The 13,804-nt window shown below is 40.6% G+C and overlaps 2 protein-coding genes across 4 annotated transcripts in view; one reads left to right on the top strand and one right to left on the bottom strand.

Moving 5' to 3' along the window:
• Positions 1–5,002: 5,002 nt before the first annotated feature.
• LOC129195100 (histone H2A.Z) lies at positions 5,003–6,577 on the bottom strand. Its single transcript, XM_054800833.1, has 5 exons — positions 6,421–6,577; positions 6,047–6,124; positions 5,818–5,931; positions 5,617–5,746; positions 5,003–5,530 (listed from the first exon to the last, which is right to left on the bottom strand). The coding sequence occupies exons 1-5, from the start codon at positions 6,421–6,423 to the stop codon at positions 5,469–5,471; spliced, it is 387 nt and encodes a 128-aa protein (XP_054656808.1). The 5' UTR covers positions 6,424–6,577; the 3' UTR covers positions 5,003–5,468.
• A 3,100-nt stretch (positions 6,578–9,677) lies between these two features.
• lrch4 (leucine-rich repeats and calponin homology (CH) domain containing 4) overlaps positions 9,678–13,804 on the top strand; it is a 31,915-nt gene continuing 27,788 nt past the window's right edge. For all 3 annotated transcript variants that reach the window (XM_054753939.1, XM_054753936.1, XM_054753938.1), the window contains exon 1: positions 9,678–10,030. In XM_054753939.1, coding sequence (XP_054609914.1) covers positions 9,859–10,030 — 172 coding nt within the window. In that variant the 5' untranslated portion in view covers positions 9,678–9,858. The remainder of the gene's footprint in view (positions 10,031–13,804) is intronic.

A 13,804-nucleotide genomic window follows, 5' to 3' on the forward strand; every position in this document is an offset into this window, starting at 1 on the left:
TTTCTCTTAATATTATGATTTTATTGTCCTAATATTTTTACTTTATTTTCATAAAATTACTGCTGTTTTTTTCCACTTTTTTGCTGATTTTTTTTAAAGGTTTTTTTTTTTGTATTTTCACAATATAGCTTTACATGGCCCCTGGCCCACACTTTGGACACCCCTGGTGTAAACTATAGATGCTATAGGTCCATGTTATTAATCCTCAGCTCTGTGAGAAAGTGGAGACCTCCTTGCTACAGAGGTGATGGCGGTGGGGACGAGGGGGGCATGCAGTTTTAATCCAATGTACAATGTGTTTGACTGGCAGATCCCTTAAACACTCCCACACTCTCCTCACTGTGAGGCCCCTCGGAGCTGGAGGCTCAGGACGAGTACTGGTGTTTATGTGGAGTTGGCTCACTGGGAAAAGGTGAGTAGGTCAGGTGGTGTGAATGTCCCTTTAAGGGCTCTGATGTCGGCTTAGCTTGCACCCAGTGCCCCTTGGTGGGCTGCTAGGAAAAGACAGATCAGTAAATCCATCATTTTTTAAATTTAAGAGTAACCTGGACACTGAAACTTATCAGGACGACACGTGAGATGATAATGTGGTTGGGCACTGTCCTCTAGTGGACATAGAGTATAGTGGGAATTTTCTTTTGCTATCAGGTTCCTCGTGCGGTTTAGACAGAATGGTGTCCTGGCTGATCCACCATGTTACGTGACACGTTCAGCCTGGTAATCGTAATGGTTGAATTTATTTGAACATGCATACAAGTTACATTGGAATACATCACATGTTACATGTCCAAATGGTGTAGGAAGAAGCAAGGCTTATGAAATGCTATCCCCCCGCCCCCCATCCGTTTTACATCAATTGCAATACATTTGTTCACTTCCTGTATAAATACACTCTCTTCTAGTTGAATACATCAAAATAGGAACGAAATAATGTGATAAATAGTAGAAAAAACATTAGTCAAGTTTCAAATTTTGTCAGATTTCTTGTCACCGTAACTACTTGATTTGACAATCCTAATAAATAATAGGAAATAGACATAACAAAACACAGTTTGATAACTGGGGAGTAATGATAATGAACTCATAAAAAGGAAGAGCACTTAGTAAGTGAGGTAGTGTGATAGACGTAGCATTGTATGTACTCTTCTTCCTTGTACTTTGTAAACATCAACTGCTTGTATTGTTTCTTGAAATCGCTCATCTTAGTGCTTTGTTTGAGTTCCTTACTCAATCCGTTCCATAATTTGATTCCACATACTGAAATGTTGAAGGTTTTTTAGCGTTATTCTCGCATATGAATGTTTAATTTTTCACTGAGGTCATATTTCTCCTCTCTTGTTGAGAAGAATTGTCGAGTGTGACATTTTAGGTAGCAGATTACTGTTTGCTTTATGCGGTATTTTAGCTGTTTGAAAAAAAAAGTAGAGATCGTCCAATTTTAATAATTGTGATTTTAGAAATAGAGGATTTTGTATGTTCTCTATATGCTGCATTCTGGATTATCCTTAATGATCTTTTTTGCAGTATCTTTAGCAAGTGAAGTGTACTTTTATAGTTATTTCCCCAAATCGCCACACAATAAGTTAGATATGGTAATACCAGGGAGCAATAGAGAGAATGGAGTGATTTTTGCTTTATTCAAAATGAGGCATTTCTCGCCACTTTATGTTGTATATTTTTAATGTGAGATTTCCAGCTCATCTTTTCATCTATAATGACCCCTAGAAATGTGTTTTCGTTCACCCTTTCGATGTCCACTCCATCAATTTGTATTTGCGTATAAGTATCCTCTCAGCTATTACCAAATGGCATTATCTTAGTTTTACTTGGATTCAGGGATAGTCGGTTTTTATCAAACCATCTTTTTAGTATAGTCATTTCACATATAACTTTTTTTATTAGCTCTTGTGTACCTTCTCCAGATCAGAAGGCAGTAGCATCATCTGCAAATAATACTAGCTTTAGGTCTTTCGTGGCTTTACAAATGTCATTTATATATAAGTTGAACAGTTTTGACCCCAGTATTGACCCCTGGGCTACGCCGCACGATATATTTAAGTATGCTGAAGTTTATTCTTTTAACTTCACATATTGCTTCCTGTTGGCCTGATGGCGTTAAACCCAATTCACCACTAACCCTCTTATTCCATAGCTTTCTAATTTTGTAATTAGGATGTTGTGGTCAATTGTATCAAAAGCTTTTGTCAAATCCATAAAAATAACCTGCTGACTAAAAACCTGACAAGGGAGTGAAAATTTAAGCTTGAGGTGCATGCAAAACGTTTTTATTTTTGGCAGCGTTCAATCACCGCCACAAAAAAAAAAAAAACTGACAACGTCATGTTCATGGAAAATAACGGCAAATACAACCTTGCACTCACAAACCATTCATGTCAATGATAGCAATCATGACCACATGATGTTTAGTGATACATAATTAACTGAATAACATTTTATGCCCATGGAGTACTTTGGCCTCATAACTGTGGCCTAGCTTATTGCTTTGCAGCTAGCGTGTGTTAGAAGCAAGACAGACGGCATTCAAGGTGCTTCCCACGATAATTAACACAATTGATGGCGGCAGACACGAAAGGTAACGATCGTTATTGGATTGCCAAAGTTCCTCTACTATGTCAATATTATCCATGTAGCAGAAATAGTGTATTTTAAAAACAGCACAACAATGCAATCAGCACCAGTAATAACTTCCACTGCCCCTTTATCTTCTTAATATACGTAATCTTTGTCTGACACACAACCACTGTTTGAATTCTCTTAAAGCAGGGGTAACCAAAGTACACCCCGGGGGCCATTTGCGGTCCGCAGCATAAAAAAATATAAAAATAAAAATAACAAAAAATAAACAACAGCAAATTTTGTTACTAATACATCACCAACTTATTATCAGGAAAGACATTCAAGATCATTTTTCCCCCAGTTTAGATCTGATGTGTTTTCAAAGTGTTCCTTTAATTTTTTTTGAGCAGTGTATATATATTTACATTTTGCACAGTTGGATTATTAAGGAGGTTCTAAGTAGAGCTTCAAAATGCAAAAAGAAGAAATGGGAGTGAGAAAAACATGTTTGAGTAAACAATTTGTTGCAAAGAACTATTATACTGAAACAGGCTGTTCATCAGCTGATCAAAAGACCATAGCTAAAAAAAAATAATAAAAAAAAACGTTAAATAGAAGTACAACTTTCAAAAAAAGGACTCACTAATGAGTAGCTGCGCCATTCTTGCTAATCACCCCAAAAATAGGTTTGGGCATGCTTGATGCCAGTGTTTCCAGGAGGCTAGTGGGAATGTTGCTTCAGGTTGTGAAGATGGCTTCATGGAGGGCATCCACCATCTGGAACTGATGTCCATTTTTTAAACTTCCCTTTTCCATCCATCCCCAAACATTCTCGACTGGATTTAGACCAGGGAAACATGCAGGATGGTCCAAAGGAGTGATGTTATTTCTCTGGAAGAAGTCCTTTGTCAAGGCGGGCATTGTGAACCGCAGCATTGTCCTTTGAAAAACCCAGTCAGTACCACACAGACGAGGTCCTTCAGTCATGAGGGATGCCCCCTGCAACATCTCCACATAGCCAGCTGGCATTTGACAGCCATGCACAACCTGAAGCTTCATTGTTCCATTAAAAGAAAAAGCACCCCAGATCATGATGGCGCCCCCTCCACTGCTCCGTGTGGAAAACATCTCAGGTGAGATCTCCTTGTCATGCTAGTAACATTAGAAGCCATCAGGATGTTCAAGATTACATTTTTTGTCATCTGAGAATAAAACCTACTTCCACCTTTCAATGTCCCATGTTTGGTGAAAATTCCAAACAGCAATTTTGTGGCATTGAAGGAGATGACGCTTTTGAAGAGGTTTTTTTTTCTTCTTAAAACTCTTCTCTCGCAGATGCCTCTGATGGTTATTGGACTGCACTTGGCACCAATAACAACCTTCATCTGGGCCGAAGATCGACCCGTGTTTTGACAGACAGCCAATTGGATCTTCCGACTCAGGGCCGGTGACATTTTTGTTGCATAACCCTCCGGATCTTTTAAGAAGTTTGAAATGCCTTACTGCGTCCAACCTCAGCAGCAATGCAATACCGCGAGAGGCTTTGATTATGCAGCTCAACACTCTGACTGCTTTCAAAGAGAGAAAGCTTTTTTGCCTTTACCATCAAGAGATCATGACAGTGTGAATACCTGACGAAATGACAATGAATCCACATTTTTGCCAAGATTTGGGCTTTTATAGGCTGTGGCAGGCCGCATGGTGGCCTAGTGATTAGCATGTTGGCCATACAGTCAGGAGATCGGGAAGATCTGTGTTTGAATCTCCGTTGGGCGTCTCTGTGTGGAGTTTGCATGTTCTCCCCGTGCGTGGGTTTTCTCCGGGTACTCCGGTTTCCTCCCATACTCCAAAAAACATGCATGTTAGGTTAATTGGTGATTCTAAATTGTCCATAGGTATGAATGTGAGTGTGAATGGTTGTCTATATGTGCCCTGCGATTGGCTGGCAACCAGTCCAGGGTGTACCCCGCCTCTTGCCCAAAGTCAACTGGGATAGGCTCCAGCATACCCGAGACCCTCGTGAGGATAAGCAGCTGTGGCCTAAAACTTTTGATCAGCTTGTAAAGAGCTTTTTGCAATAAATTGCAAGCATTTATTTGTCTCAATCCCATTTCTTCTTTTTGCAGTTTGAAGCCCTCCTTAGAACTTCCTTAAGATCCAACAGTGCAAAATGTAAATTCTTGCACTGTTTAACCTGGTCTTGTTTCTCCTGTTGATCAGGAGTGTGTATTTGAAGACAAAGCTTTTCGCTATAATTTTCCACATTTTTGCTTATGGTCAAAAAAAAAACACGCACAGTAGGACAGGTGAAATAGTGCAGCCTAGTGGAGAGCTTTTGCTCTACAACTATAAAAAAAAAAACTGTACTTTTGAGTTTTTACAATGTACTTAATATATAAAGCCATGTATACACTATGCAACATGCTGTGCCAGTCCAATCTTTATTCAGCATTCTATTGACAAAATGTGCCTTCAGATCTCATGCAACAAGGCCACAAATTTTCATCATACTGGGCCAGTGGTTCTAAACGTGATAGAAATTACAAACCGATGTGTAGTCACACCATGAACAAAGTTAGAAGTCTGGAATGCAGGAAGTGGCAAACAGAAGTATGAAGAAGTGAAAAAGACAAGTGCCCAGTAAGAGCTTTATTAAAACACCACTTTTGACCATGGGAATGCCACGAAAGCAAGTTAAAACAAACTGAAGCACCAGGAAAAGAATAACCAAAAACAAAAGAGCTTCTTTGAAGCCACTTTTAAAAAAATACCCCAGGTGAGTAAATGCAAGCTGGAACCATACAAACTTCTACAGGTGTTCTACGCTAAAGACAATTAAATCACGCGATGCAGACGTCGTCCTGAGATGGCACAACTTCTAGGACTTCCCGTTATACGGTCTTCTGCTGGCCCTTCTTTCCAATCAGAGATTTGTGGATGTGCGGAATCACACCTGCAAAGCCACAAAGTCGGTGAAGATGATGCAGAAATGATGTCTTTCGAGACCTTTCCGTAAAAGGTTGGTGCTGAGCAGCTTACCTCCACCGGCAATGGTAGCCTTGATGAGTGAATCCAGCTCCTCGTCACCTCTAATGGCCAGCTGCAAGTGGCGAGGAGTGATGCGCTTCACTTTAAGATCTTTGGAAGCATTTCCTGCCAGCTCCAGCACCTGAACAACCATGCAAAGTTATGAAAAGAACGAGACTAGGTCAAGTTCAAGTCATAAGAAAAATTATTTACCTCAGCAGTGAGGTACTCAAGAATGGCGGCACTATACACAGCTGCAGTGGCTCCAACTCTGCCGTGGCTGGTGGTTCTGGACTTGAGGTGTCTGTGGATACGACCCACTGGGAACTACGAGAACAAAAGATTTTTTACGGCCCTCGGTGTTGACTGGAACTCTGTAGTTTGCAAGCTTGGCTGAGCCTCTCGAAATGAATAAGCATGAAGGAGGAAGCAGACAACCAACCTGCAGCCCAGCTCGCTGCGAGCGCGAAATAGCCTTCGTCTTGGTCTTTCCGGAGTCTTTGCCCGCCTTGCCACCAGCCTAAACAACAAGCAGCCATTCATGAGTTAAAACCAATCAAATGATGCTAGACGACAATTTAAAAATAAAAACACTACCACCATTTAAGTTGTAGACACATTCTACATTTAAATCGTCTAATTGCAGAATCAAAGCAAGAGAGGGTTAAGCTAGCTAGCATGCTAAGCTAAGCTAACAACGATCGCTTGCAACTATAATGTCTTTGATTCATCGCAGTAACCAAAGCATAAAGCCACGGCATTTATTTAAAAGTAAATGCGGTCCGGTGGCTCGCCGACCAATGAAGACAGGCTTACCATGTTTAAATCTTCGAATAGTTTCGGCCGCTGTAGCACAAAAGCTGAAAGCTAACTGCAGCACATCGACTGATGGTTTGAACTACAATCCCCGCCTACAATTGTCCTTGATAATATAGCCGAGATACATCCGGGACACTGCCGGGAGACAACTAGCCAATCATTTTCTCCAATGTGAGTATTTGCTCGGCGTTCAACCAATCAAAGACAAAAGATTAGTTTTGCGGGAAAAGGGTACTCTTTTTCGCCCCACGCCATCATGGGTAATGTAGTACCAACATGTAGGTCCTTTGTATTGTCCCAACAATAACAAACGGAACCGTTGCTGTCTAACGACGTCGTCATAAACTGAAGTTAATATGTCCAATGGCTTCCATTTATGCACGCATACAGTATACATGCAGTATTTGACGGCACTATCATAATGCATAGATAAAAAGCACATTTGTTTTTCCAGTCTGTAATATTAAACACTGGAGTTCTACATCTCGATTCAAATATTTCACATTGATAACCACCCATCTTTTCACAGCCAATTAACAACAATGCGCAACTGCTTCTTATTTAAAATTTTACTTAAAACAACGCAATTTATTTTAACCATTTTATGTTTCAACATATTTGAGGTATTGTTTTCGCTTTGTTGCTATTTTAGTAGAAAATTCTAAACAATTGACAGTATTGCCTGGTAACAAATACAGAAATGTGACTGCGTAATGTATCATCTGCAATACTCCTGACGACCACACGAGGGCTGTGTCAAATTGTTCAATGTGCAACAGTCATTGAAAATACAGTACAGTACTATAATCTCATGAAATCTAATATTTTAATAATAATGCGACAAACTGTAATAAATTAATACAAATACAAGTGACAATTGTTGTTTTCATTTGTTTTTAATAAATGTGAATACTAATACTAATAATGGATTTATTGGCATTTCTTGTCAACATAGTTAGCCGTTGTAAACACACATATACACACGCACACACAAGACAAAGAGAAAAGCCTGGAAAACAACACATTCAATGCCAATTTACATGAGTATGTGTCCATGTGTGTTTCCAAGACAACATGCACAGCTGGTGTTGGGATGGTCAGGATAAATCACATACCATTCATTCTCAGTGGTAGTCCCCCTTGCAGCAGTCACTCTCTCCCTTGACCTCTAGCTTTCTTTTTTCTCCAGTCTCTGTCGATCAGCTCATCTTGCCTCTGTCACTTATGCTCTATTTTAAAGACGCATTTGTACTCCAAAAGGTTTCTGTCCATTTCCAGATCTTTCCCACCAGGGCCAAGATGAGGGAGAGTGCTGGAAGGTTTCCATGGGTGTGCATGTTGACGAACACTTTAATTTTAGAATCTTTAGAGTGAACCAGTAAGAAAAAGTCTAACGACATCAGTGGGGAAGCTCAGTAGGCTGGCTGCACTTCTACTGGTGGACCTCAGCCAAGCTATAAGCCACCCCGTAGTACGTGGGTGAACATCCCATGTACTTGGGAGGATGCAGAAGAGCCCAGAGGAAGAAGGGGCAGGCAGAGAGCGTGAGAAACTATGATGTCACTACTCTCTGCAGGGATTTGACGGCGACATAATAGCATTTGGTGCTAAAAATACTGCAGCGCTCTTCTATCACATCATACACAAATAATACTTGGGATTGTCTCATTAGTCTAAAACCTCTTCTTGTACCATCACATTGTTTTACTTCAAATGTTCAATAATTTTTTTCCATTGACTTAGGCAAAGTCTGCTCAATCAAAGCATACCGCTTGAATGGTAGTCATGTACAACATTAATGAGGAGACATAGCACAGAAATACTTCATACTGCAACTTTATTGTTGGTCATAAAGAAGAAAGCACTCAATTGACATTGAATGGTGGAGGCGTTATTTTAGAAATCTCGTAGAGATACAATGCAGGGAATGAGTTGATCCATAACTGTTAAGGGATTTTGCATAGCATATTATCAACAGTAGCCCCCCCCCAACACACACAATTTACACACACACATTATTCCCAGTTGCATGCTGGGTGTTCCGCAGGACTTTGACAGATGGTCCAATGAAATGCTGAGGTGGGTGGGAGGGAGGAAACGAGGGCTGGAGAGTAGGATGGACGAAAAGGACAATGCAAATACTGTAGATGCAGAACTGTGTGTGTGTGTGTGTGTGTGTGTTAGTGAAGGAAGAATAAAGGTAATAAACCTGACAGGAGGCAGACAATGTAGTCCTGCTGACACTGCATTTGCATCTATAGACATGTATTTATTCCTTTCAGGCACACAACTGTTGCTTTCTGTTGTTTCTGTATTTTTTAGTCGTTGTACCTTATCATGGCCACAGTGGCACACAGTGAATGCATTTAACTACTAGCATCATGTAACTCAGGGTTGTCCAGCCTTTTTCCACCAAAAAATTATGCGAGGGGCCACTTTGATCAATTTTTTGCATTAAAGGATGTCAAAACTAATCCAATGTAGGTAAATAAATACAAACCTATCTGAACAAATCACCACGATATTACCTTTGTGTTATAGGTGACAAAGCGAATTAATGTAATAACTAAGGATATATATGTATATCTTTAATAAGAAACAAATTATATTTTTTACAATATATCGAGGGCCAAACTGAATGAAGATGGCTCCTGGTCCACGCTTTGGACATTCATGAAATAATGATTGAGCAAGCAGAGGCCTCGCCCCCGTCAGTGTCAATCAAAAATACAGGCGTTGTGACCACACCTATTCTTTTTCCTAGCTTTACAGAAGCGTGCTGCTCAGACTTCCGGGCTGGGACTGTCACAGTAAAACTTTGCAATTGATGAAACGCAGTCTAAACGTAATTGCGTAGGGTTTTTTGTTGCGGATACCGCACAACAAAAGTGCAAACTGTCATCAAGGCAGTGTCCACGGCTTTAGAAATCACTCAAACCAAACTGATACTAGTAATAGTGGTAAATGGTAATTAGAACATGCAAAACAATTTATATTGCAGTACACCACGTTTACACTTGCACAATTCAGTTGCACAATTCAAGTCTGAAAACTGAAACAAAAAATGAAAATGTAATTAGAGAGACTTGGGTAAAAGTTGTATCTGTAGAGAGCTTTGATGTTGAACGGTATGAACAAAGCTATTGTTATTGTTCTTTGTAGTGACGAGCTTGGTATTTTATTGTGTAAGACGTCACCGGTATTATTGTTGCGACATGTGCGTACTCGACGCAACTTCCTGGCAGATTGACAGCTTCACAGCACCAGTAGTTGTGTGACGCTAGTCAAGGGGATACTCAAAAGCTTTTCTAATCATTTACCAAACAGCATTTTACTCAAAGAGCTCTCTTTTCCTAGTTTAAAGACACCCGGTGTACCAGAGAGTGACACGGACGCTCAAAACAAAGTAAGAAGGACGCCCAAAGTGCGTGTTTGATGGCGGCTGGGGATGGAGCCCAGCTGCCGGCCACAGTAGCGGCCAGTCGGAGTGTGGAGAAAGCCCTAGAGGACGCCGCCGCGAGCGGGGCTCTCAACTTGGCCAACCGAAAGCTAAAGGAATTCCCTCGGAGCGCCAGGAACTACGACCTGTCCGACATTACGCACGCAGGTAACTTTAGATTTGTATTCTTAAATACAAAGCATTTTTAATCAGAAGTTAGCGTCTTTTGTTTTGCCGCCACCTGCTTCCCTCTCCCATTACTAATTGCTGGGATCCTCCCTTGGAAGTTAGCATACGCTTCACAACACTTCTTCAATAATACACACTGACTGTTTAATATACTACCTCAAACGTATACCAAATACCATCAGAAGTCAAATTTTATATTTCGTTTCTTGTGGAAATTGTGCGTAAAGTGTAGAAGCTGTCAGTTAGGTTTCCCTTTTCAAAGCTTCCTTTTAATAATAAATGAGAAAGTAAGAAAATGTCTTCTTTTGGGCTATTTACTGTACATTTTATAGGGCAAAGCTTACCCTTTAACTATCACCACATGGGTCTCTACTGAAAGAGTTGTGTTGCCACAAAAGACCACGTCTCTTTCTTCTTTCTGTGCTTATTTTAATGAGATTGGAGTAAGTTTGCTATTCACATTGGATTGCTTATTAATGGATTTACTCCTACATTGATTTCGTCAGTGTATTTCCAACCAATGTTTTTATGGCTAGTTTGGGGATGTTTTTGATTGTGTTTATTGTTGGTTTTGAGTGCGTGTGTTGATAAGCATGCATACTGTCATGTTTGGATTTAAATGAACTACCTGATCCTTGCCGTGCACCCAAAGAAGATTACGCCATCCAGGTTGGCTGACATCAATCTTTCCTCTACTGTGACTTAAAGGAACTGGGACTAATTATGACCATCTGTCCCATAACAAGCTAGGTCTTGACCCATAGAGACTTTGAACGCATCACCACGCTCACCCACCTGTTATTAATAATAACAACACAATGCTAGTGACGAGTAAAGTCCGGACTTTACAGGAGATCTTTGTTATTGCCGTGTGTTGCTTTCAAACAGACAAACGGTGAAAACCCCCAAATATACTGTTCAAAACTGTGGAAAAATTGCAAGAATTGCAGTGGAAAAATGGAGCTTCAGGTAGTACAGGGGCGTCAAACGGCACCTGGCTATGTGGAGATGCTGAAGAGGGCATCCCTCATGACTGAAGGCCCATGTCCGTGTGGTAATGACTGGGTTTTTCAAAAGGACAGAGCTGCAGTTCACAATGTCCGCCTGACAAAAACTTTTCTCTTTTGGACAATCCTGCATGTTCCCCTGATCTAAATCCAATTCCGAACATTTGGGGGATGGATGGCAAGGGAAGTGTACAAAAATACACATCAGTTCCAGACAGTGGATGCCTGCCGTGAAGCCATCTTCACCACCTGGCGCAACATTCCAACTAGCCCCCTGGAAACACTGGCATCAATCAAGGCTACTCATTACTGAGTCCTATTTAAAAAAAAATGTGATTTCTATTTTAGGGGTTTTTGAAATTTTTTTTTTGCTGTGGTCTTAAAGGGTCACTGTCAAGATTTTTCAACTTTGGTTATTTTCTATATTGTTTGTAATTATGTGCTACCTTGTTAGTTTTTTGAAAGTGAACGTCAAATTAGTAAAAATTATCTTTAAAGTATATGGTGGAAAATTTTTCTAATCGCCGTCTCGGAAGGGGGCATTTCCGAAAGTGACGACGGCATAGGGACGGCTCTCATCTTAGCAGACTCCGTTCGGTATATTTCTCATCAAAATATTAATCATACCAAAACGTTGTGCTGCCGTTGGCTGTTCAGTGTCCGAGTGATACTGTAAGTGTGTTTTCTTTTCCAAAAGACAAAGGTTTAGATCACCCACCCACTATGTGGTTCAGGAGAACCACATAGTGGAGTGCAAAGTGAGCTACCTGGCATGGCCGAGGACGGTGCCTTGTAAGCTGACACATTCTGTGAGCAGAACCGGGTGGAGCTGTGGAGGCCAGGAGAACTTGATTGTGCAGCGGGGCGAGCCATGTACCATGGCTGGGCGAGGTGCTTGGTAAGCGGACACATGCCCGGGTAGAACTATGGATGTGAGGAGAACGAAGCAAGTGCTAATTTCTTTGTATGTGATATGGACCACCGCCTCGCGTTCATTTCACTGAAGACTGCTGTGAAGAAACACCTTGACAAGAACCATTTGGCTTGAAAGTGCAGTATAAACGCATTTTGGATGCTAGGAAGCTAGCAACAGGACTAAAGGTGGAGAAAGGCGTCAGAGTTGCCACAGAATACACTAAGTCATGTCTTATTTACATATTATATTGTAAGTACTATGCAAAACTTGTTTTCACAGCCATACGTTGTGGGGGGGCAATAAAAAAGGCTCCAAACAGCCCTTTACGCTCATTAAGAAGCCGATTTAAAACATTAATTGAAGGATAAGCAACTCCAAGGTAATTTATACTTACCATTTGTGTTCGAAGCCGACCAGTCTTCATCCTGAAGTCTTTGTCATCGAAAACCTCAGCATCAGACATAGCCCCATCGTCGGTGGTTCCAATAAATACGGCTTAATTCCATGTTCTGCAAGTTCTTTATTTCATCTCCAGTCTCTTCCTCCTCGAAAACTAATGACACGTTGTTCAAATCTTTGCTATAATCACTGGAAACTTCTTCTATCTCATCCATTCTCTCATGTTTGTTTACTTTTTTACTTTTTATTTTTCAGAAACGACAGTGACATTTTGTGTTCAAAACAAACAAGCCATGCGGTTCGTTCGGAGCTCGTTTTAACAACCTGTCACTTAACAACCTTGCTCTCTAGTCACCAATATAATAATTACACTGGTGTGAAAAAGTTTTTGCCCCCTTCCTGATTTATTTTTTTGCATGTTTGTCACAACTGAACACAATGCAGTTTTTAAATGAAACATTTTATTATTAAGGGAGGAAAAAAATCAAAACCTACATGGCCCTGTGTGAAAATGTGGTTGCCCCCTAAACCTAATAACTGGTTGGGCCACTCTTGGCAGCAATAAACTGCAATGAGTCTCTTGTATTTTGGATCATTGTACTGCTGCAGAACCCAAGTTGGTTTCAGCTTGAGTTCACGAACAGATGGCCAGATATTCTCCTTCAGGATTTTTTAGTAGACAGCAAAATTCATGGTTCTATTTATCACAGCAAGTTTTCCAGGTTCTGAAGCAGCAAAACAACCCCAGACCATCACACTACCACCACCATATTTTACTGTTGGTATGACGATGTTCTTCTGAAATGTGGCGTTACTTTTACGCCAGATGTAATGGAACACACACACCTTCCAAAAAGTTAATCTTTTGTCTCGTCAGGCCACGGAGTATTTTCCCAAAGGTCTTGGGGATCATCAAGACGAGCCTTAATGTTCTTTTTGTTCAGCAGTGGTTTAACTCTGCCATGCAGGCCGTTTTTGCCCAGTGTCCGGGGTAATATTGGTTGGCCGGCCGAGGTTCACCATTGTTCCATGTTTTCCCCATTTGTGGATAATGGCTCTCACAGTGGTTCGCTGGTGTCCCAAAGCTCTAGAAATGAATAACCTTTTCCACTCAAACGCAGGTGTGATAAACCATCACTTTTTCACACAGGGCCATGTAGGTTTGGATTTTTTTCTCCCTTAATAATGAAAAAGCTTCATTTAAAAACTGCATTTTGTCTTCAGTTGTGTCGTCATTGACTAACATTTAAATTTGTTTGCTGATCTGAAGCATTTAATTGTGACAAACGGTAAAAAAAAATAAGAAATCGGGACGGGGGCAAACGCTTTTTCACGCCACTGTATATCTTGTCTTCAAAACACTAATTGTGTGTCTAAGTTGTTCAACATAAACCAGCTTTAAAATAGTGATGCTATCACGGGATCTTAACA

This window comes from Dunckerocampus dactyliophorus, chromosome 15, assembly GCF_027744805.1.
Source record: "Dunckerocampus dactyliophorus isolate RoL2022-P2 chromosome 15, RoL_Ddac_1.1, whole genome shotgun sequence".
In the NCBI taxonomy this organism is placed as follows: Eukaryota; Metazoa; Chordata; class Actinopteri; order Syngnathiformes; family Syngnathidae; genus Dunckerocampus; species Dunckerocampus dactyliophorus.

Coding starts and splice junctions, on each gene's coding strand:
- LOC129195100 (XM_054800833.1), bottom strand. Junction 5,932..6,046: donor CGCAGCGAGCTGGGCTGCAG/GTTGGTTGTCTG, acceptor TTGTTCTCGTAG/TTCCCAGTGGGTCGTATCCA. Junction 5,531..5,616: donor GGCTACCATTGCCGGTGGAG/GTAAGCTGCTCA, acceptor GTGGCTTTGCAG/GTGTGATTCCGCACATCCAC.